We start from the raw sequence: 23,707 nt of genomic DNA, 5'->3' as shown, positions 1-23,707 counted from the left end.
TGGTGAGTGTGTGTGTGGGGCAGGACCTGTATATGTGGTGAGTGTGTGTGTGGGGCAGGACCTGTATATGTGGTGAGTGTGTGTGTGGGGCAGGACCTGTATATGTGGTGAGTGTGTGTGGGGCAGGACCTGTATATGTGGTGAGTGTGTGTGGGGCAGGACCTGTATATGTGGTGAGTGTGTGTGTGGGGCAGGACCTGTATATGTGGTGAGTGTGTGTGGGGCAGGACCTGTATATGTGGTGAGTGCGTGTGGGGCAGGACCTGTATATGTGGTGAGTGAGTGTGTGGGGCAGGACCTGTATATGTGGTGAGTGTGTGTGTGTGTGTGTGGGGCAGGACCTGTATATGTGGTGTGTGTGTGTGTGGGGGGGGCAGGACCTGTATATGTGGTGAGTCTGTGTGTGTGGGGGGCAGGACCTGTATATGTGGTGAGTCTGTGTGTGTGTGTGTGGGGGGCAGGACCTGTATATGTGGTGAGTGTGTGTGTGTGGGGCAGGACCTGTATATGTGGTGAGTGTGTGTGTGTGTGGGGCAGGACCTGTATATGTGGTGAGTGTGTGTGTGTGTGGGGCAGGACCTGTATATGTGGTGAGTGTGTGTGTGTGTGTGGGGGGCAGGACCTGTATATGTGGTGAGTGTGTGTGTGGGGCAGGACCTGTATATGTGGTGAGTGTGTGTGTGGGGCAGGACCTGTATATGTGGTGAGTGTGTGTGGGGCAGGACCTGTATATGTGGTGAGTGTGTGTGGGGCAGGACCTGTATATGTGGTGGGTGTGGGAGGGGCAGGACCTGTATATGTGGTGAGTGTGTGTGTGGGGCAGGACCTGTATATGTGGTGAGTGTGTGTGGGGCAGGACCTGTATATGTGGTGAGTGTGTGTGGGGCAGGACCTGTATATGTGGTGGGTGTGGGAGGGGCAGGACCTGTATATGTGGTGAGTGTGTGTGTGGGGCAGGACCTGTATATGTGGTGAGTGTGTGTGGGGCAGGACCTGTATATGTGGTGAGTGCGTGTGGGGCAGGACCTGTATATGTGGTGAGTGTGTGTGTGGGGCAGGACCTGTATATGTGGTGAGTGTGTGTGTGTGTGTGGGGCAGGACCTGTATATGTGGTGAGTGTGTGTGTGTGTGGGGCAGGACCTGTATATGTGGTGAGTGTGTGTGTGTGTGTGTGTGTGTGTGTGGGGCAGGACCTGTATATGTGGTGAGTGTGTGTGTGTGTGGGGGGCAGGACCTGTATATGTGGTGAGTGTGTGTGTGTGTGGGGGGCAGGACCTGTATATGTGGTGAGTGTGTGTGTGGGGGGCAGGACCTGTATATGTGGTGAGTGTGTGTGTGTGTGTGTGTGTGGGGCAGGACCTGTATATGTGGTGAGTGTGTGTGTGTGTGTGTGGGGCAGGACCTGTATATGTGGTGAGTGTGTGTGTGTGTGGGGGGCAGGACCTGTATATGTGGTGAGTGTGTGTGTGTGTGTGGGGCAGGACCTGTATATGTGGTGAGTGTGTGTGTGTGTGGGTGGCAGGACCTGTATATGTGGTGAGTGTGTGTGTGTGTGTGGGGCAGGACCTGTATATGTGGTGAGTGTGTGTGTGTGGGGCAGGACCTGTATATGTGGTGTGTGTGTGTGTGTGTGTGGGGCAGGACCTGTATATGTGGTGAGTGTGTGTGTGGGGCAGGACCTGTATATGTGGTGTGTGTGTGTGTGTGGGGCAGGACCTGTATATGTGGTGTGTGTGTGTGTGGGGCAGGACCTGTATATGTGGTGAGTCTGTGTGTGTGTGTGGGGGGCAGGACCTGTATATGTGGTGAGTGTGTGTGTGTGTGGGGGGCAGGACCTGTATATGTGGTGAGTGTGTGTGTGTGTGGGGCAGGACCTGTATATGTGGTGAGTGTGTGTGTGTGTGGGGGGCAGGACCTGTATATGTGGTGAGTGTGTGTGTGTGTGTGTGTGGGGCAGGACCTGTATATGTGGTGAGTGTGTGTGTGTGTGTGGGGGGCAGGACCTGTATATGTGGTGAGTGTGTGTGTGGGGGGCAGGACCTGTATATGTGGTGAGTGTGTGTGTGTGTGTGTGTGGGGCAGGACCTGTATATGTGGTGAGTGTGTGTGTGTGTGTGTGGGGCAGGACCTGTATATGTGGTGAGTGTGTGTGTGTGGGGCAGGACCTGTATATGTGGTGTGTGTGTGTGTGTGTGTGGGGCAGGACCTGTATATGTGGTGAGTGTGTGTGTGTGGGGCAGGACCTGTATATGTGGTGTGTGTGTGTGTGTGTGTGGGGCAGGACCTGTATATGTGGTGAGTGTGTGTGTGTGGGAACACGACACCCAGGCTGCACAGGGACTTCAACATGAACGGAATGGCCTCTAAAAGCTGCCGTATACGCTGGAGAGGGAGCAGGAGAGGATGAGAATGTTTTCTTGAATAGTCAGAAAGCAGGAAACCTTTGCTCTGAGTGATCTAGCTGCCCTTGTACATGAATCACAGCTTTAACAAATACTGAGGGAGGGAAATGGTTTTGTTTGCTTTTGGAATTCTGTCAGAGGGTGTGGGTGTCACAGGATGGCCCAGCATTTATTGCCCGTCCCTAATTACCCAGAGGACAGGTAACAGTCGATCACATCGCTGTGGGTCTGGAGTCACGTGTCGGCCAGACCAGGTAAGGATATTTGTGAAACAGATGGGATTTTATAACAACAGTCACATGGTCATTATTAAAGTCTTAATTCCAAATGATTTGAGTCCATGTCCCGAGAACGTTACCTGGAGGTGGTCTGGCCACCCAGGTTGATAGGGTTGTTAAGGAGATTTATGGTGTGTTGGCTCTCAGTAACAGTTTAAGAGCCACAAGGCTCTGCTGCAGCTCTATAGAGCCCCAGTTAGACCACACTTGGAAGATTGTGTTCAGCTCTGGAAGGGTGTGGAAGCTTTAGAGAGGGGATAGAGGAGATTTCCCAGGAGGGAGGGGGTGCTGGGGGAGGTGCAATGAAGGTGCGTGTGGGGGGACAGGGAGGGTGATGTGGGTTTCGGTCCATTGTTTTTGCAAATCGTGCAAACTGAGCAACCTGTTCCTGAAGCCGTTTCTAAATGATGCAGATGGTTTGTTCTGTGTTTCAGGATCACGAATGTTCCTCATGGGCCATCTGCCAAGTTTCTCGTCCAAAACAGTAAGTGTCTGGGCCATTGAGGGTCGGCAGCTAGTCCCTGGTTTAATGGTTCACTGTGTGGGGTTCTCCAACTCCAGTCAGAATGTTCTGGACTTAGAGAGTATAGGAGAAAGTGAGGACTGCAGATGCTGGAGGTCAGAGTCGAGAGTGTGGTGCTGGAAAAGCGCAGCAGGTCAGGCAGCATCCGAGGAGCAGGAGAATCAATATTTCAGGCAAGAGCCCTTCATCGGGAATGAGGCGGTTTGGGCGTAGATTCCAGACTGCCTCAAACACTGACTGTGTGCCACATAGCCTCAGGCTAACAGGCCAGATACACTACTGTCAGGCTGAAGGTGACAGCAGCTCCCTAACTGAGGGGCGGTGTGTGACAGGCAGCTGAACTGAGGGGTAAAAACAATGACTGCAGATGCTGGAAACCAGATTCTGGATCAGTGGTGCTGGAAGAGCACAGCAGTTCAGGCAGCATCCGAGGAGCAGGAAAATCGACGTTTCGGGCAAAAGCCCTTCATCAGGAATAAAGGCAGAGAGCCTGAAGCGTGGAGAGATAAGCTAGAGGAGGGTGGGGGGGGGGGTGGAGAAAGTAGCATAGAGTACAATAGGTGTGTGGGGGAGGGGATGAAGGTGATAGGTCAGGGAGGAGAGGGTGGAGTGGATAGGTGGAAAAGGAGCTGGGCAGGTAACTGTGGGTGCTGGTGGGGTTTCATTGTGAATTACTGTCAGAGGGGAGCTCACCCCCTCTCACTGCCCCCCTCCCTCACCCCCTCTCACTGCCCCCCTCCCTCACCCCCTCTCACTGCCCCCCCTCCCTCACCCCCTCTCACTGCCCCCCTCCCTCACCCCCTCTCACTGCCCCCCTCCCTCACCCCCTCTCACTGCCCCCCTCCCTCACCCCCTCACACTGCCCCTCCCTCTCTGTTTCTGTCACTGTTCACACCTTCTGCACAAGTCATACACTCCACAACCACCTGATGAAGGAGCAACGCTCCGAAAGCTCGTGTGTTTCTAACTGAACCTGTTGGACTGTAACCTGGTGTTGTGTGATTTTTAACTGTGTCCACCTTCTCTGTTTCTCTCATAGTTCACACCCTGGATGAGCTGAAGTTGACTGGGAACTGTCTGAAAGGTTCAAGACCATTACTGTCCTTTGATCCGGTAGGACATTACATCCCTGTCACAAACGTTATGGTGGTTTAGCTGCAATCTGTCAGTTTAATATTTGTTTTCTGTCTTTGTTCTGAATAGACATTTGATAAGGAAGCTCATCATAGACTCTTGAAAGAACTCTTCATCCAGGTGAGCTTGTGTTTGCTGTCTCTCTCTGACCACAAAGCACTGTGAGGGAATCTGGCAGGGATGGTCATGGCAATGTCTGCCAACAGCTTCTGTCACCCTGAGCCAGGCCACGAGCCTGTCTGAGAGCTGGGCACTGTGTTTAACAGGTGCATGTCAATCTAACACCAACACACACCATTACTGCCCATCCCTAGTTGCCCCTGAGAAGGCTATAAATCTCCCAACACCAGGTTATAGTCCCAACAGGTTTATGTGCAAGTGCAAGCTTCCAGAGCACTGCTCCCTCATTGGGTCGCGAGCTGCAGTCCACATCATACCCCTGGAGAAGGTGGGGGAGAGCTGCCTTCCTGACCCGCTGCAGTCCATGTGCTGTAGGGTGACCCACAGTGCCCCGAGGGAGGGAATTCCAGGATTCTGACCCAGTGATAGTGAAGGAACGGTGATATATTTCCAAGTCCGGATGGGGAGTGGCTCAGAGGGGAACTTGCCGGGGGTGGTGTTCCCGTGTATAGTTGGTCGTGTGTTTGGAAGGTACTGTCTGAGAATATTTGGTACAGTTTGGCAGAACATCTTGTAGGTCACAGAACCCCGACAAGATTCCACACCAACCCCCGAGGAGAATCTGACCAGGGCCAACTAACCAATCATCTCCCCCCCACCCACCAAAGTCTCTGTAATCCCACATTGGCACTGGACAATCCACCTAACCTGCACATCTTTGGACTGGGGCCCATGCTGCTGAGTGTCAGTGGGGGAGGGGGTGGTGAGGGTTTCTGAGTTGCTGTAGAACAAGTTGGCACAGACCGTGATGGATGAGGAGGAGGGGGGCTTGCCTCATGGTGATGCCTAATGACCTGACAATCTGTTTAACCCATTGCCTTGTAGGTCTTTTCAACGCCGCGCTACCACCCAAAGAGCCAGCCTTTTGTTGATCATATCTTCACATTCACCATCTCTGATAACAGGATCTGGTTCAGGAATTACCAGGTCAGTTGAAAGCTGTTTGCTGAAGTTCTGCTCTCCAGCCCAGGGGCTTCACCACCTCACCGGGGTTTCTTCAAATGCTCCATGCCCTTTCTACCTCTTTTCACCCCCAAACTCTAGCTCCATTTCCTTCAAATGTTACTACACTGTGTTCACGATGAAAACCAGACCATTCGGCCAATCAGAGCTGAGTTAGTTTTTCTGCTCTGCGTGAATCTCCCACCAGTCCCTCTTTACCTCCCTCTAACAGTGTGTTCTGTTCAGTCCAGTCAGTTTAACACTAATTAGGAAACATTGAGATCGATTTCTTAACAACAAAGAAGATTCCAGCACATGAACAGGCCCTTCGGCCCTCCAAGCCTGTGCCGACACCTCTTGCCCTTCCATAGTAAACCTGTCTTCACTTACAGGATCCATATCTCTGTACTCCCTTCCTATTCATGTATGGGGGAGGGGGAGGTTAACTCGGGTTAGGGTCTGGGATGTACTGTCTGAGAGTGTGGGGGTAGGGGGAGGTTCACTCGAGGGGTCAGGGTCTGGGATGTACTGTCTGAGGGTGTGGGGGGAGGGGGAGATTCACTCGAGGGGTTAGGGTCTGGGATGTACTGTCTGAGAGTGTGGGGGGAGGGGGAGGTTCACTCGAGGGGTCAGGGTCTGGGATGTGCTGTCTGAGAGTGTGGGGGGAGGGGGAGGTTCACTCGAGGGGTCAGGGTCTGGAGTGTACTGTCTGAGAGGGTGGGGGGAGGGGGAGGTTCACTCGAGGGGTTAGGATCTGGGATGTACTGTCTGAGAGTGTGGGGGGAGGGGGAGGTTCACTCGAGGGGTTAGGGTCTGGGATGTACTGTCTGAGAGTGTGGGGGGAGGTTCACTCGAGGGGTCAGGGTCTGGAGTGTACTGTCTGAGAGTGTGGGGGAGAGGGAGGTTCACTCGAGGGGTCAGGGTCTGGGATGTACTGTCTGAGAGTGTGGGGGGAGGGGGAGGTTCACTCGAGGGGTCAGGGTCTGGAGTGTACTGTCTGAGAGTGTGGGGTGAGGGGGAGGTTCACTCGAGGGGTCAGGGTCTGGAGTGTACTGTCTGAGAGTGTGGGGTGAGGGGGAAGTTCACTCGAGGGGTCAGGGTCTGGGATGTACTGTCTGAGAGTGTGGGGGGAGGTTCACTCGAGGGGTCAGGGTCTGGGATGTACTGTCTGAGAGTGTGGGGGAGGGGGAGGTTCACTCGAGGGGTCAGGGTCTGGGATGTACTGTCTGAGAGTGTGGGGGTAGGGGGAAGTTCACTCGAGGGGTCAGGGTCTGGGATGTACTGTCTGAGGGTGTGGGGGGAGGGGGAGATTCACTCGAGGGGTTAGGGTCTGGGATGTACTGTCTGAGAGTGTGGGGGGAGGGGGAGGTTCACTCGAGGGGTCAGGGTCTGGGATGTGCTGTCTGAGAGTGTGGGGGGAGGGGGAGGTTCACTCGAGGGGTCAGGGTCTGGAGTGTACTGTCTGAGAGGGTGGGGGGAGGGGGAGGTTCACTCGAGGGGTTAGGGTCTGGGATGTACTGTCTGAGAGTGTGGGGGGAGGTTCACTCGAGGGGTTAGGGTCTGGGATGTACTGTCTGAGAGTGTGGGGGGAGGTTCACTCGAGGGGTCAGGGTCTGGAGTGTACTGTCTGAGAGTGTGGGGGGAGGGGGAGGTTCACTCGAGGGTAGGGGGTGGGATGTACTGTCTGAGAGTGTGGGGGAGAGGCAGGTTCACTCGAGGGGTTAGGGTCTGGGATGTACTGTCTGAGAGTGTGGGGGGAGGCAGGTTCACTCGAGGGGTTAGGGTCTGGGATGTACTGTCTGAGAGTGTGGGGGGAGGCAGGTTCACTCGAGGGGTTAGGGTCTGGGATGTACTGTCTGAGAGTGTGGGGGAGAGGGAGGTTCACTCGAGGGGTCAGGGTCTGGGATGTACTGTCTGAGAGTGTGGGGGAGGGGGAGGTTCACTCGAGGGGTGAGGGTCTGGGATGTACTGTCTGAGAGTGTGGGGTGAGGGGGAAGTTCACTCGAGGGGTCAGGGTCTGGAGTGTACTGTCTGAGAGTGTGGGGGAGAGGGAGGTTCACTTGAGGGGTCAGGGTCTGGGATGTACTGTCTGAGAGTGTGGGGTGAGGGGGAAGTTCACTCGAGGGTAGGGGGTGGGATGTACTGTCTGAGAGGGTGGGGGGAGGGGGAGGTTCACTCGAGGGGTCAGGGTCTGGGATGTACTGTCTGAGAGGGTGGGGGGAGGCAGGTTCACTCGGGGGTAGGGGGTGGGATGTACTGTCTGAGAGGGTGGGGGGAGGCAGGTTCACTCGGGGGTAGGGGGTGGGATGTACTGTCTGACAGGGTGGGGGGAGGCAGGTTCACGCGAGTGGGTTAGGATCTGGAATGTATTGAGAGTATAAATGGTACACACTGCTGCTACTGAGTGTCGGTGGTGGGGGGGAGGGGATGTTTGTGGATGTGGTGCCAATCGAGTGGGTTATTTGATCCTGGATGGTATCCTGAGTGTTGTTGGAGTTGCCCCAATCCTGGTGAGTGGGGAGTATTGCACCACATTCTGGATTTGGAGATGGAGATTCCACATTCACTGCCGAACCTCGGGAATTTCAGCTTGGTCAAAGCAACAGCTCAGTGGTTCCACAGTGGGAAGGAGTCTGTGCATTGCACTTACTGAACAAGCCTGACTGTGCTGCCAATTACACCACAAAGCAAGGCTTTACTGGACCTGCATCCTTCACTCTGATTTCTCTCCACAGATGCTGCAAGAGCTTTTCCAACCATTTGATTTTGTTTCTGATTTCCAGGGTTTGTAGTTCTTTCAGCTTTTACCAAGGTGACGTTGTTGGTTTACACTTGGGTGAGATACAGCTGATACTCTGCTAGAAATGGTCAGTGTGTCCAGGCACAGCAGCCTGACCGACCCGGCCTCCTTCCTCACGGCAGTCAGCGCCCAGCTCTCAGGCAGGCAGGCAAAATGATTGTGCTCGGATGAGAAGGAGACAAAAAACTTGAAGAGAAGATCTGTCTTTTGAGTAATCCCGAAACCACATCCTGTGGATGCTGGAAATCAAAAAATAAAATCAGCAAAAGCTGGAGAAACTCAGCAGCTCTAACAGCATCTGTGGAGAGAGACACTGAGTTAGCTTTGCAGGTTCTGCAGGGTTTGGCTCAGATTATGACTGGGGGTGAGGGAGGTCTCTGTGACTGACCACCTTGTCTCAATTGCAGATTATTGAAGAAGATGGAGCTCTGGTTGAAATTGGACCACGTTTTGTTCTAAACCTCATTAAGATATTCCAGGGAAGTTTTGGAGGCCCAACACTCTATGAAAATCCCAATTACCAGTCTCCGAACATGGTAAGAGACGCCTCCCAGCACGTCACAGTGAGCAATTCTGTCCCCCCAGCCTAAAGAAGCGTGGACTCCAGGGGGGGCTCTCCATGCCCACCACAACTGCTGCATCTGCATGGTGACCGAATCAGCAGCAGCTCTCTGACACCTTACACTGCAGTACCGCGTTAGCACGCAGGGCAAGGCACTTACTCAGTGATCCCTCACTCCCGGTAATCAGCAGCTTTGTGCTGTTACTTAATGAAAGGATCACACTTATCCTATTCTTCAAGACAAGGCAATAAGCTCCTTCACATCTGTCTCTGAGGCAAGCAATATTTTCACGTTTCTGATCTGAAAGGACCGATCAACGACAGTGCCCACTCCCTCAGCACTGACCCTCTCACAGTGTCCACTCCCTCAGCACTGACCCTCTCACAGTGCCCACTCCCTCAGCACTGACCCTCCGACAGTGCCCACTCCCTCAGCACTGACCCTCCGACAGTGCCCACTCCCTCAGCACTGACCCTCCGACAGTGCCCACTCCCTCAGCACTGACCCTCCGACAGTGCGGCACTCCCTCAGCACTGACCCTCCGACAGTGCGGCACTCCCTCAGCACTGACCCTCCGACAGTGCGGCACTCCCTCAGCACTGACCCTCCGACAGTGCGGCACTCCCTCAGCACTGACCCTCCGACAGTGCGGCACTCCCTCAGCACTGACCCTCCGACAGTGCGGCACTCCCTCAGCACTGACCCTCCGACAGTACTGCACTCCCTCAGCACTGACCCTCCGACAGTGCGGCACTCCCTCAGCACTGACCCTCCGACAGTGCGGCACTCCCTCAGCACTGACCCTCCGACAGTGCGGCACTCCCTCAGCACTGACCCTCCGACAGTGCGGCACTCCCTCAGCACTGACCCTCCAACAGTGCCCACTCCCTCAGCACTGACCCTCCGACAGTGCGGCACTCCCTCAGCACTGACCCTCCGACAGCGCCCACTCCCTCAGCACTGACCCTGCGACAGTGCGGCACTCCCTCAGCACTGACCCTGCGACAGTGCGGCACTCCCTCAGCACTGACCCTCCGACAGTGTGGCGCTCCCTAAGCACTGACCCTCCGACAGTGCGGCACGCCCTCAGCACTGACCCTCCGACAGTGCCCACTCCCTCAGCACTGACCCTCCGACAGTGCGGCACTCCCTCAGCACTGACCCTCCGACAGTGCCCACTCCCTCAGCACTAACCCTCTGACAGTGCGGCACTCCCTCAGCACTGACCCTCCGACAGTGCGGCACTCCCTCAGCACTGACCCTCCGACAGTGCGGCACTCCCTCAGCACTGACCCTCCGACAGTGCGGCACTCCCTCAGCACTGACCCTCCGACAGTGCGGCACTCCCTCAGCACTGACCCTCCGACAGTGCGGCACTCCCTCAGCACTGACCCTCCGACAGTGCGGCACTCCCTCAGCACTGACCCTCCGACAGTGCCCACTCCCTCAGCACTGACCCTCCGACAATGCGGCACTCCCTCAGCACTGACTCTCCGACAGTGCGGCGCTCCCTCAGCACTGACCCTCCGACAGTGCGGCGCTCCCTCAGCACTGACCCTCCGACAGTGCGGCACTCCCTCAGCACTGACCTCCGACAGTGCGGCACTCCCTCAGCACAGACACTCCAACAGTGCCCACTCCCTCAGCACTGACCCTCCGACAGTGCGGCACTCCCTCAGTACTGACCCTCCGACAGTGCGGCGCTCCCTCAGCACTGACCCTCCGACAGTGCGGCCCTCCGACAGTGCGGCGCTCCCTCAGCACTGACCCTCCGACAGTGCGGCACTCCCTCAGCACTGACCCTCCGACAGTGCCCACTCCCTCAGCACTGACCCTCCGACAGTGTGGCGCTCCCTCAGCACTGACCCTCCGACAGTGCGGCGCTCCCTCAGCACTGACCCTCCGACAGTGCGGCGCTCCCTCAGCACTGACCCTCCGACAGTGCGGCGCTCCCTCAGCACTGACCCTCCGACAGTGCCCACTCCCTCAGCACTGACCCTCCGACAGTGCGGCACTCCCTCCGTACTGACCCTCCGACAGTGCGGCACTCCCTCAGCACTGACCCTCCGACAGTGCGGCGCTCCCTCAGCACTGACCCTCCGACAGTGCGGCACTCCCTCAGCACTGACCCTCCGACAGTGCGGCACTCCCTCAGCACTGACCCTCCGACAGTGCGGCACTCCCTCAGCACTGACCCTCCGACAGTGCGGCACTCCCTCAGCACTGACCCTCCGACAGTGCGGCACTCCCTCAGCACTGACCCTCCGACAGTGCGGCACTCCCTCAGCACTGACCCTCCGACAGTACTGCACTCCCTCAGCACTGACCCTCCGACAGTGCGGCACTCCCTCAGCACTGACCCTCCGACAGTGCGGCACTCCCTCAGCACTGACCCTCCGACAGTGCGGCACTCCCTCAGCACTGACCCTCCGACAGTGCGGCACTCCCTCAGCACTGACCCTCCAACAGTGCCCACTCCCTCAGCACTGACCCTCCGACAGTGCGGCACTCCCTCAGCACTGACCCTCCGACAGCGCCCACTCCCTCAGCACTGACCCTCCGACAGTGCGGCACTCCCTCAGCACTGACCCTCCGACAGTGCGGCACTCCCTCAGCACTGACCCTGCGACAGTGCGGCACTCCCTCAGCACTGACCCTGCGACAGTGCGGCGCTCCCTAAGCACTGACCCTCCGACAGTGCGGCACGCCCTCAGCACTGACCCTCCGACAGTGCCCACTCCCTCAGCACTGACCCTCCGACAGTGCGGCACTCCCTCAGCACTGACCCTCCGACAGTGCCCACTCCCTCAGCACTAACCCTCTGACAGTGCGGCACTCCCTCAGCACTGACCCTCCGACAGTGCGGCACTCCCTCAGCACTGACCCTCCGACAGTGCGGCACTCCCTCAGCACTGACCCTCCGACAGTGCGGCACTCCCTCAGCACTGACCCTCCGACAGTGCGGCACTCCCTCAGCACTGACCCTCCGACAGTGCGGCACTCCCTCAGCACTGACCCTCCGACAGTGCGGCACTCCCTCAGCACTGACCCTCCGACAGTGCGGCACTCCCTCAGCACTGACCCTCCGACAGTGCGGCACTCCCTCAGCACTGACCCTCCGACAGTGCGGCACTCCCTCAGCACTGACCCTCCGACAGTGCGGCACTCCCTCAGCACTGACCCTCCGACAGTGCGGCACTCCCTCAGCACTGACCCTCCGACAGTGCGGCACTCCCTCAGCACTGACCCTCCGACAGTGCGGCACTCCCTCAGCACTGACCCTCCGACAGTGCGGCACTCCCTCAGCACTGACCCTCCGACAGTGCGGCACTCCCTCAGCACTGACCCTCCGACAGTGCGGCACTCCCTCAGCACTGACCCTCCGACAGTGCGGCACTCCCTCAGCACTGACCCTCCGACAGTGCGGCACTCCCTCAGCACTGACCCTCCGACAGTGCGGCACTCCCTCAGCACTGACCCTCCGACAGTGCGGCACTCCCTCAGCACTGACCCTCCGACAGTGCGGCGCTCCCTCAGCACTGACCCTCCGACAGTGCGGGGCTCCCTCAGCACTGACCCTCCGACAGTGCGGGGCTCCCTCAGCACTGACCCTCCGACAGTGCGGGGCTCCCTCAGCACTGACCCTCCGACAGTGCGGCACTCCCTCAGTACTGACCCTCCGACAGTGCCCACTCCCTCAGCACTGACCCTCCGACAGTGCGGCACTCCCTCAGCACTGCCCCTCCGACAGTGCGGCACTCCCTCAGCACTGACCCTCCGACAGTGCGGCACTCCCTCAGCACTGACCCTCCGACAGTGCGGCACTCCCTCAGCACTGACCCTCCGACAGTGCGGCACTCCCTCAGCACTGACCCTCCGACAGTGCGGCACTCCCTCAGCACTGACCCTCCGACAGTGCGGCACTCCCTCAGCACTGACCCTCCGACAGTGCGGCACTCCCTCAGCACTGACCCTCCGACAGTGCGGCACGTCCTCAGCACTGACCCTCCGACGGTGCGGCACTCCCTCAGCACTGACCCTCCGACAGTGCCCACTCCCTCAGCACTGACCCTCCGACAGTGCCCACTCCCTCAGCACTGACCCTCCGACAATGCGGCACTCCCTCAGCACTGACTCTCCGACAGTGCGGCGCTCCCTCAGCACTGACCCTCCGACAGTGCGGCGCTCCCTCAGCACTGACCCTCCGACAGTGCGGCACTCCCTCAGCACTGACCTCCGACAGTGCGGCACTCCCTCAGCACAGACACTCCAACAGTGCCCACTCCCTCAGCACTGACCCTCCGACAGTGCGGCACTCCCTCAGCACTGACCCTCCGACAGTGCGGCCCTCCGACAGTGCGGCGCTCCCTCAGCACTGACCCTCCGACAGTGCGGCACTCCCTCAGCACTGACCCTCCGACAGTGCCCACTCCCTCAGCACTGACCCTCCGACAGTGTGGCGCTCCCTCAGCACTGACCCTCAGACAGTGCGGCGCTCCCTCAGCACTGACCCTCCGACAGTGCGGCGCTCCCTCAGCACTGACCCTCCGACAGTGCGGCGCTCCCTCAGCACTGACCCTCCGACAGTGCCCACTCCCTCAGCACTGACCCTCCGACAGTGCGGCACTCCCTCCGTACTGACCCTCCGACAGTGCGGCACTCCCTCAGCACTGACCCTCCGACAGTGCGGCGCTCCCTCAGCACTGACCCTCCGACAGTGCGGCACTCCCTCAGTACTGACCCTCCGACAGTGCCCACTCCCTCAGCACTGACCCTCCGACAGTGCCCACTCCCTCAGCACTGACCCTCCGACAGTGCGGCACTCCCTCAGCACTGACCCTCCGATAGTGCGGCACTCCCTCAGCACTGACCCTCCGATAGTGCGGCACTCCCTCAGCACTGACCCTCCGACAGTGCGGCACTCCCTCAGCACTGACCCTCCGACAGTGCGGCACTCCCTCAGCACTGACCCTCCGACAGTGCGGCACTCCCTCAGCACTGACCCTCCGACAGTGCGGCACTCCCTCAGCACTGACCCTCCGACAGTACCCGCTCCCTCAGCACTGACCCTCCGACAGTGCGGCACTCCCTCAGCACTGACCCTCCGACAGTGTGGCACTCCCTCAGCACTGACCCTCCGACAGTACCCGCTCCCTCAGCACTGACCCTCCGACAGTGCGGCACTCCCTCAGCACTGACCCTCCGACAGTGCGGCACTCCCTCAGCACTGACCCTCCGACAGTGTGGCACTCCCTCAGCACTGACCCTGCGACAGTGCGGCACTCCCTCAGCACTGACCCTCCGACAGTGCGGCACTCCCTCAGCACTGACCCTCCGACAGTGTGGCACTCCCTCAGCACTGACCCTGCGACAGTGCGGCACTCCCTCAGCACTGACCCTCCGACAGTGTGGCGCTCCCTCAGCACTGACCCTCCGACAGTGCGGCACGCCCTCAGCACTGACCCTCCGACAGTGCCCACTCCCTCAGCACTGACCCTCCGACAGTGCGGGGCTCCCTCAGCACTGACCCTCCGACAGTGCGGGGCTCCCTCAGCACTGACCCTCCGACAGTGCGGCACTCCCTCAGTACTGACCGTCCGACAGTGCCCACTCCCTCAGCACTGACCCTCCGACAGTGCGGCACTCCCTCAGCACTGCCCCTCCGACAGTGCGGCACTCCCTCAGCACTGACCCTCCGACAGTGCGGCACTCCCTCAGCACTGACCCTCCGACAGTGCGGCACTCCCTCAGCACTGACCCTCCGACAGTGCGGCACTCCCTCAGCACTGACCCTCCGACAGTGCGGCACTCCCTCAGCACTGACCCTCCGACAGTGCGGCACTCCCTCAGCACTGACCCTCCGACAGTGCGGCACTCCCTCAGCACTGACCCTCCGACAGTGCGGCACTCCCTCTGCACTGACCCTCCGACAGTGCGGCACTCCCTCTGCACTGACCCTCCGACAGTGTGGCACTCCCTCAGCACTGACCCTGCGACAGTGCGGCACTCCCTCAGCACTGACCCTCCGACAGTGTGGCGCTCCCTCAGCACTGACCCTCCGACAGTGCGGCACGCCCTCAGCACTGACCCTCCGACAGTGCCCACTCCCTCAGCACTGACCCTCCGACAGTGCGGGGCTCCCTCAGCACTGACCCTCCGACAGTGCGGGGCTCCCTCAGCACTGACCCTCCGACAGTGCGGCACTCCCTCAGTACTGACCCTCCGACAGTGCCCACTCCCTCAGCACTGACCCTCCGACAGTGCGGCACTCCCTCAGCACTGCCCCTCCGACAGTGCGGCACTCCCTCAGCACTGACCCTCCGACAGTGCGGCACTCCCTCAGCACTGACCCTCCGACAGTGCGGCACTCCCTCAGCACTGACCCTCCGACAGTGCGGCACTCCCTCAGCACTGACCCTCCGACAGTGCGGCACTCCCTCAGCACTGACCCTCCGACAGTGCGGCACTCCCTCAGCACTGACCCTCCGACAGTGCGGCACGTCCTCAGCACTGACCCTCCGACGGTGCGGCACTCCCTCAGCACTGACCCTCCGACAGTGCCCACTCCCTCAGCACTGACCCTCCGACAGTGCCCACTCCCTCAGCACTGACCCTCCGACAATGCGGCACTCCCTCAGCACTGACTCTCCGACAGTGCGGCGCTCCCTCAGCACTGACCCTCCGACAGTGCGGCGCTCCCTCAGCACTGACCCTCCGACAGTGCGGCACTCCCTCAGCACTGACCTCCGACAGTGCGGCACTCCCTCAGCACAGACACTCCAACAGTGCCCACTCCCTCAGCACTGACCCTCCGACAGTGCGGCACTCCCTCAGCACTGACCCTCCGACAGTGCGGCACTCCCTCAGCACTGACCCTCCGACAGTGCCCACTCCCTCAGCACTGACCCTCCGACAGTGCGGCACTCCCTCAGCACAGACACTACGACAGTGCGGCACTCCCTCAGCACTGACCCTCCGACAGTGCGGCACTCCCTCAGCACTGACCCTCCGACAGTGCGGCACTCCCTCAGCACTGACCCTCCGACAGTGCGGCACTCCCTCAGCACTGACCCTCCGACAGTGGCCACTCCCTCAGCACTGACCCTCCGACAATGCGGCACTCCCTCAGCACTGACTCTCCGACAGTGCGGCGCTCCCTCAGCACTGACCCTCCGACAATGCGGCACTCCCTCAGCACTGACCCTCCGACAGTGCGGCACTCCCTCAGCACTGACCCTCCGACAGTGCCCACTCCCTCAGCACTGACCCTCCGACAGTGTGGCGCTCCCTCAGCACTGACCCTCCGACAGTGCGGCGCTCCCTCAGCACTGACCCTCCGACAGTGCGGCACTCCCTCAGCACTGACCCTCCGACAGTGCCCACTCCCTCAGCACTGACCCTCCGACAGTGCGGCACTCCCTCAGCACAGACACTACGACAGTGCGGCACTCCCTCAGCACTGACCCTCCGACAGTGCGGCACTCCCTCAGCACTGACCCTCCGACAGTGCGGCACTCCCTCAGCACTGACCCTCCGACAGTGCGGCACTCCCTCAGCACTGACCCTCCGACAGTGCGGCACTCCCTCAGCACTGACCCTCCGACAGTGCGGCACTCCCTCAGCACTGACCCTCCGACAGTGCCCACTCCCTCAGCACTGACCCTCCGACAATGCGGCACTCCCTCAGCACTGACTCTCCGACAGTGCGGCGCTCCCTCAGCACTGACCCTCCGACAATGCGGCACTCCCTCAGCACTGACTCTCCGACAGTGCGGCACTCCCTCAGCACTGACCCTCCGACAGTGCGGCACTCCCTCAGCACTGACCCTCCGACAGCGCGGCACTCCCTCAGCACTGACCCTCCGACAGTGCCCACTCCCTCAGCACTGACCCTCCGACAGTGCGGCACTCCCTCAGCACTGACCCTCCGACAGTGCCCACTCCCTCAGCACTAACCCTCTGACAGTGCGGCACTCCCTCAGCACTGACCCTCCGACAGTGCGGCACTCCCTCAGCACTGACCCTCCGACAGTGCGGCACTCCCTCAGCACTGACCCTCCGACAGTGCGGCACTCCCTCAGCACTGACCCTCCGACAGTGCGGCACTCCCTCAGCACTGACCCTCCGACAGTGCGGCACTCCCTCAGCACTGACCCTCCGACAGTGCGGCACTCCCTCAGCACTGACCCTCCGACAGTGCGGCACTCCCTCAGCACTGACCCTCCGACAGTGCGGCACTCCCTCAGCACTGACCCTCCGACAGTGCGGCACTCCCTCAGCACTGACCCTCCGACAGTGCGGCACTCCCTCAGCACTGACCCTCCGACAGTGCGGCACTCCCTCAGCACTGACCCTCCGGCAGTGCGGCACTCCCTCAGCACTGACCCTCCGACAGTGCGGCACTCCCTCAGCACTGACCCTCCGACAGTGCGGCACTCCCTCAGCACTGACCCTCCGACAGTGCGGCACTCCCTCAGCACTGACCCTCCGACAGTGCGGCACTCCCTCAGCACTGACCCTCCGACAGTGCGGCACTCCCTCAGCACTGACCCTCCGACAGCGCGGCACTCCCTCAGCACTGACCCTCCGACAGCGCGGCACTCCCTCAGCACTGACCCTCCGACAGCGCGGCACTCCCTCAGCACTGACCCTCCGACAGCGCGGCACTCCCTCAGCACTGACCCTCCGACAGTGCGGCACTCCCTCAGCACTGACCCTCCGACAGTGCGGCACTCCCTCAGCACTGACCCTCCGACAGTGCGGCACTCCCTCAGCACTGACCCTCCGACAGTGCGGCACGTCCTCAGCACTGACCCTCCGACGGTGCGGCACTCCCTCAGCACTGACCCTCCGACAGTGCCCACTCCCTCAGCACTGACCCTCCGACAATGCGGCACTCCCTCAGCACTGACTCTCCGACAGTGCGGCGCTCCCTCAGCACTGACCCTCCGACAGTGCGGCGCTCCCTCAGCACTGACCCTCCGACAGTGCGGCACTCCCTCAGCACTGACCTCCGACAGTGCGGCACTCCCTCAGCACAGACACTCCAACAGTGCCCACTCACTCAGCACTGACCCTCCGACAGTGCGGCACTCCCTCAGCACTGACCCTCCGACAGTGCGGCACTCCCTCAGCACTGACCCTCCGACAGTGCCCTCTCCCTCAGCACAGACACTACGACAGTGCGGCACTCCCTCAGCACTGACCCTCCGACAGTGCGGCACTCCCTCAGCACTGACCCTCCGACAGTGCGGCACTCCCTCAGCACTGACCCTCCGACAGTGCGGCACTCCCTCAGCACTGACCCTCCGACAGTGCGGCACTCCCTCAGCACTGACCCTCCGACAGTGCGGCACTCCCTCAGCACTGACCCTCCGACAGTGCGGCACTCCCTCAGCACTGACCCTCCGACAGTGCGGCACTCCCTCAGCACTGACCCTCCGACAGTGCGGCACTCCCTCAGCACTGACCCTCTGACAGTGCCCACTCCCTCAGCACTGACCCTGAGACAGTGCGGCACTCCCTCAGCACTGACCCTCCGACAGTGCCCACTCCCTCAGCACTGACCCTGAGACAGTGCCCACTCCCTCAGCACTGACCCTGAGACAGTGCCCACTCCCTCAGCACTGACCCTGAGACAGTGCCCACTCCCTCAGCACTGACCCTGAGACAGTGCCCACTCCCTCAGCACTGACCCTGAGACAGTGCCCACTCCCTCAGCACTGACCCTGAGACAGTGCCCACTCCCTCAGCACTGACCCTGAGACAGTGCCCACTCCCTCAGCACTGACCCTGAGACAGTGCCCACTCCCTCAGCACTGACCCTGAGACAGTGCCCACTCCCTCAGCACTGACCCTGAGACAGTGCGGCACTCCCTCAGCACTGACCCTGAGACAGTGCCCACTCCCTGAGCACTGACCCTCCGACAGTGCCCACTCCCTCAGCACTGACCCTGAGACAGTGCCCACTCCCTCAGCACTGACCCTGAGACAGTGCCCACTCCCTCAGCACTGACCCTGAGACAGTGCCCACTCCCTCAGCACTGACCCTGAGACAGTGCCCACTCCCTCAGCACTGACCCTGAGACAGTGCCCACTCCCTCAGCACTGACCCTGAGACAGTGCCCACTCCCTCAGCACTGACCCTGAGACAGTGCCCACTCCCTCAGCACTGACCCTGAGACAGTGCCCACTCCCTCAGCACTGACCCTGAGACAGTGCGGCACTCCCTCAGCACTGACCCTGAGACAGTGCCCACTCCCTCAGCACTGACCCTCCGACAGTGCCCACTCCCTCAGCACTGACCCTGAGACAGTGCCCACTCCCTCAGCACTGACCCTCTCTCTCAGTGAGCGGTTGCCGTGTTGTTTCTGGTTCTCTTGATTTCTCTGTGTGTCTGGGATTAGACTCTGAATGGATTGTCGCACATCCCTGACTGCGCCTGGCCCCTCTGACTATCTGTTTCTCTCTGTTGCCCCCCTCGTTACCCTCCCCTCTGTGTTCCTCCAGCACCGGCGGATGTTGAGACTGGCCACAGCGGCCAAGTTTGTGGAGAAGTCTCGGACTAAGGAATGGCAACGGCTGCAACGCACTGAGGAGCGGATGGTCCTGCCTGAGGACCCCACCCAAGCCGTCTTCGACACACCGACTGAGAGGAAAAAAACAGTCATCCAACATCACCCCCCCCCAGAACCACCGCCGGACCCCAAGAGGAAAAAGCTGCTTTCCAAACGGCAGAGAGTCCAGCTGCGGCGAAAGGCTGGCCGTGTGCCCGGGTCAGGGTGAGTCCCACACCCTGTGAGAGAGCTGGCCGCCAGGGCAGCTGTGGGCAGTGTGTGAACACCAGTGTGACCAGCTCCCCACTCTCCTCCTGACCCCTCCCCGATCCGCTGGGCTCCGGGGGGGACACCGTTCGCATGAGTCAGTTTTTCACAGTTGTTTGTTGACACATTTTGTTTTTGCAATAAAATAGTTTCCTGGCTGATAATTGGTGTTTGTTCTGTGGGGGATTTCAACCTCGTCCTCATCACTCCGCCACCACCCTCCCCACCCACCAGTAGGACTGGCTTTGCCCTGGTGAGGGGTATTGGTTTCAGAGAGGTGACTGTGTGTGAGAGCTCCCCCCTGCACTGGGCTGTGATGGTGAGGGGTGACTGTGTGTGAGAGCTCCCCCCTGCACTGGGCTGTGATGGTGAGGGGTGAGTGTGTGTGAGCTCCCCCCTGCACTGGGCTGTGATGGTGAGGGGTGAGTGTGTGTGAGCTCCCCTGTGATGGTGAGGGGTGAGTGTGTGTGAGCTCCCCTGTGATGGTGAGGGGTGAGTGTGTGTGTGAGCTCCCCCCTGCACTGGGCTGTGATGGTGAGGGGTGAGTGTGTGTGTGAGCTCCCCCCTGCACTGGGCTGTGATGGTGAGGGGTGAGTGTGTGTGAGCTCCCCCCTGCACTGGGCTGTGATGGTGAGGGGTGAGTGAGTGTGAGCTCCCCCCTGCACTGGGCTTTGATGGTGAGGGGTGTGTGTGAGAGCTCCCCCCTGCACTGGGCTGTGATGGTGAGGGGTGAGTGTGTGTGTGAGCTCCCCCCTGCACTGGGCTGTGATGGTGAGGGGTGAGTGTGTGTGAGCTCCCCCCTGCACTGGGCTGTGATGGTGAGGGGTGAGTGTGTGTGAGCTTCCTCCTGCACTGGGCTGTGATGGTGAGGGGTGAGTGTGTGTGAGCTCCCCCCTGCACTGGGCTGTGATGGTGAGGGGTGAGTGTGTGTGTGAGCTCCCCCCTGCACTGGGCTGTGATGGTGAGGGGTGAGTGTGTGTGAGCTCCCCTGTGATGGTGAGGGGTGAGTGTGTGTGTGAGCTCCCCCCTGCACTGGGCTGTGATGGTGAGGGGTGAGTGTGTGTGTGAGCTCCCCCCTGCACTGGGCTGTGATGGTGAGGGGTGAGTGTGTGTGTGAGCTCCCCCCTGCACTGGGCTGTGATGGTGAGGGGTGAGTGTGTGTGAGCTCCCCCCTGCACTGGGCTGTGATGGTGAGGGGTGAGTGAGTGTGAGCTCCCCCCTGCACTGGGCTTTGATGGTGAGGGGTGTGTGTGAGAGCTCCCCCCTGCACTGGGCTGTGATGGTGAGGGGTGAGTGTGTGTGTGAGCTCCCCCCTGCACTGGGCTGTGATGGTGAGGGGTGAGTGTGTGTGAGCTCCCTCCTGCACTGGGCTGTGATGGTGAGGGGTGTGTGTGTGAGCTCCCCCCTGCACTGGGCTGTGATGGTGAGGGGTGAGTGTGTGTGAGCTCCCCCCTGCACTGGGCTGTGATGGTGAGGGGTGAGTGTGTGTGTGAGCTCCCCCCTGCACTGGGCTGTGATGGTGAGGGGTGAGTGTGTGTGAGCTCCCCTGTGATGGTGAGGGGTGAGTGTGTGTGTGAGCTCCCCCCTGCACTGGGCTGTGATGGTGAGGGGTGAGTGTGTGTGTGCTCCCCTGTGATGGTGAGGGGTGAGTGTGTGTGTGAGCTCCCTCCTGCACTGGGCTGTGATGGTGAGGGGTGAGTGTGTGAGCTCCCCCCTGCACTGGGCTGTGATGGTGAGGGGTGAGTGTGTGAGCTCCCCCCTGCACTGGGCTGTGATGGTGAGGGGTGAGTGTGTGAGCTCCCTCCTGCACTGGGCTGTGATGGTGAGGGGTGAGTGTGTGTGTGAGCTCCCCCCTGCACTGGGCTGTGATGGTGAGGGGTGAGTGTGTGAGCTCCCCCCTGCACTGGGCTGTGATGGTGAGGGGTGAGTGTGTGTGTGAGCTCCCCCCTGCACTGGGCTGTGATGGTGAGGGGTGAGTGTGTGAGCTCCCTCCTGCACTGGGCTGTGATGGTGAGGGGTGAGTGTGTGTGTGAGCTCCCCCCTGCACTGGGCTGTGATGGTGAGGGGTGAGTGTGTGAGCTCCCCCCTGCACTGGGCTGTGATGGTGAGGGAAGCTGAACAAAGGGAGAATGTTAGACCCTGGGGTCACAGTGAGGTTGGAACAAGCAGTGGAGGTTGCAGACGTTGCTGTCCCTTCTGGGTTTGGGGTCCGTTGTTGTGGTCAGGCTTAGTGTCTGTGATAAAAATGCACAGGTCAGGAGTATGTCAGTCTGCCTCACTGTTTCATCAAGTCATGGCTCATATGTCTGTGTTTCTAATTCCACACTTTCATCCAGCACTCACCATCCCCATACTGCTCAGTTCCCCGGCCTAACCAGGCTCTTGCAGTTCTGTCTTACACGTTATTGTCTGCTTTCAGAGACGGTGTTATTAAACTGATATCCACCGCATCCTGGGCTAATGAATTCCACTAATTCACAACCCGTCACGAGAAATGCTTTCAACTCTGCCACCCATTATCCTGAAGGTCTGACCTGTCATTCCAGATTGCCCCACAAGGGGGATGATCCTCTCTGTGTCTGCTTTGTTACCCCCCCTTTTGCAAGCTATGGACCCAAGTTAAATCTGCCCTTGTTACTCTAAACTCCAGAGACTATCGACCTAAACTGACCAGTCTCTCTTTATTAGACAAGCCCCTCAACTCTGGAAACAGTTTAATGAATCTCAGTTGCATCCCTTCTCAGTTAAGGAGACCAAATCTGCATGTTACTATTGGGGAGGGGCTGACTGTTACTGAGAGACTCTTAATCCAAACTTCACCTGGGGAGGGGCTGGCCTGTTACTGAGAGACTCTTAATCCAAACTTCACCTGGGGAGGGGCTGACTGTCACTGAGAGACTCTTAATCCAAACTTCACCTGGGGAGGGGCTGGTGTGTTACTGAGAGACACTTAATCCAAACATCACCTGGGGAGGGGCTGGCCTGTTACTGAGAGACTCTTAATCCAAACTTCACCTGGGGAGGGGCTGACTGTCACTGAGAGACTCTTAATCCAAACTTCACCTGGGGAGGGGCTGACTGTCACTGAGAGACTCTTAATCCAAACTTCACCTGGGGAGGGGCTGACTGTTACTGAGAGACTCTTAATCCAAACATCACCTGGGGAGGGGCTGGTCTGTTACTGAGAGACTATTAATTCACCTGGTTCTGAGCACTGGCTGAGAATCCTGCCATAGCAGATGCTGAAATTTGGATTCGATAAAAAATATCTGGAGAAAGAATCTACTGATGACCATCAGTCCTTTGTTGATTGTCAGAAAAACCACCAATGGAATTTACTCATGTCCTTTAGGGAGGGAAATCTGCTGTCCTCATCTGGACTGGCAGACATATGACTGCAGACCCACAGCGATGGGCTTGGTCCTCTCCTGCTCTCGGGAGTGGCCTAGCGAGGTCCTCACTCACCACCACCACTGTCACAAGGCCAGCAAGGGATGAGTAATAAATGCTGTCCATCCAGCAACTCCCATGTCCCATGAGTGAATAAGAGAAACATGGCTTTGTATACTAACCAATTATTGCATTTTTATTGAATGTTATCTTTTAATAATAAACCAATAATTGTGTTTAAATAACCCAGTTATTTGATGGGGTTTAAACCCTGTTGAGATATTTATTTAGTCACCTTTGGAAGTGTGAAGGATATTTTCATTTTATTTTGGCAGTGGAGTAGTGTAAAGACCACCTCTGTTTTTCTGTATTTGTGGAAAAGGACTTTCAGAACCCAAAGCTCCTGGAGGAATTGCTGTGCCTCCCAACGCAGGTCACTGACCCGCTGGGTTTTTTTCTCTTTTTTTAACCTCTGAACCTTCTGCTTAATTTTTTTTTCTTTTTTTCCCCCACACTACCACCGAACTGCGGTAGAGCTTATTTATTCCCCAGCACCCATGTGTGTGTGTGCAGGTGAGAGACACAAGGTGCACAAATCTTTATTCATTTCCCACCACCAGGAAAAAAGGAAACACCCGGGTGGCCAGTGACAAACACTGCCCTTCACATCA

The 23,707-nt window shown here is 59.2% G+C and overlaps 1 protein-coding gene across 1 annotated transcript in view; it reads left to right on the top strand.

Moving 5' to 3' along the window:
• The window catches only part of brix1 (biogenesis of ribosomes BRX1), a 29,126-nt gene extending 9,316 nt beyond the window's left edge, over positions 1 to 19,810 (top strand). The window contains exons 5-10 of the mRNA XM_087975310.1: positions 3,116 to 3,165; positions 4,244 to 4,317; positions 4,408 to 4,458; positions 5,344 to 5,445; positions 8,668 to 8,796; positions 19,333 to 19,810. Coding sequence (XP_087831436.1) covers positions 3,116 to 3,165; positions 4,244 to 4,317; positions 4,408 to 4,458; positions 5,344 to 5,445; positions 8,668 to 8,796; positions 19,333 to 19,608 — 682 coding nt within the window. The 3' untranslated portion in view covers positions 19,609 to 19,810. The remainder of the gene's footprint in view (positions 1 to 3,115; positions 3,166 to 4,243; positions 4,318 to 4,407; positions 4,459 to 5,343; positions 5,446 to 8,667; positions 8,797 to 19,332) is intronic.
• The last annotated feature ends 3,897 nt before the right edge of the window (positions 19,811 to 23,707 follow it).

Source organism: Chiloscyllium plagiosum, unplaced genomic scaffold (assembly GCF_037043375.1).
Source record: "Chiloscyllium plagiosum isolate Xiang-an unplaced genomic scaffold, Cpla_swu_hap1 HiC_scaffold_2, whole genome shotgun sequence".
Classification (NCBI taxonomy): domain Eukaryota; kingdom Metazoa; phylum Chordata; class Chondrichthyes; order Orectolobiformes; family Hemiscylliidae; genus Chiloscyllium; species Chiloscyllium plagiosum.
Note: the sequence above shows the minus strand (reverse complement) of the source record. Positions and strands in the feature narration are given on the sequence as shown.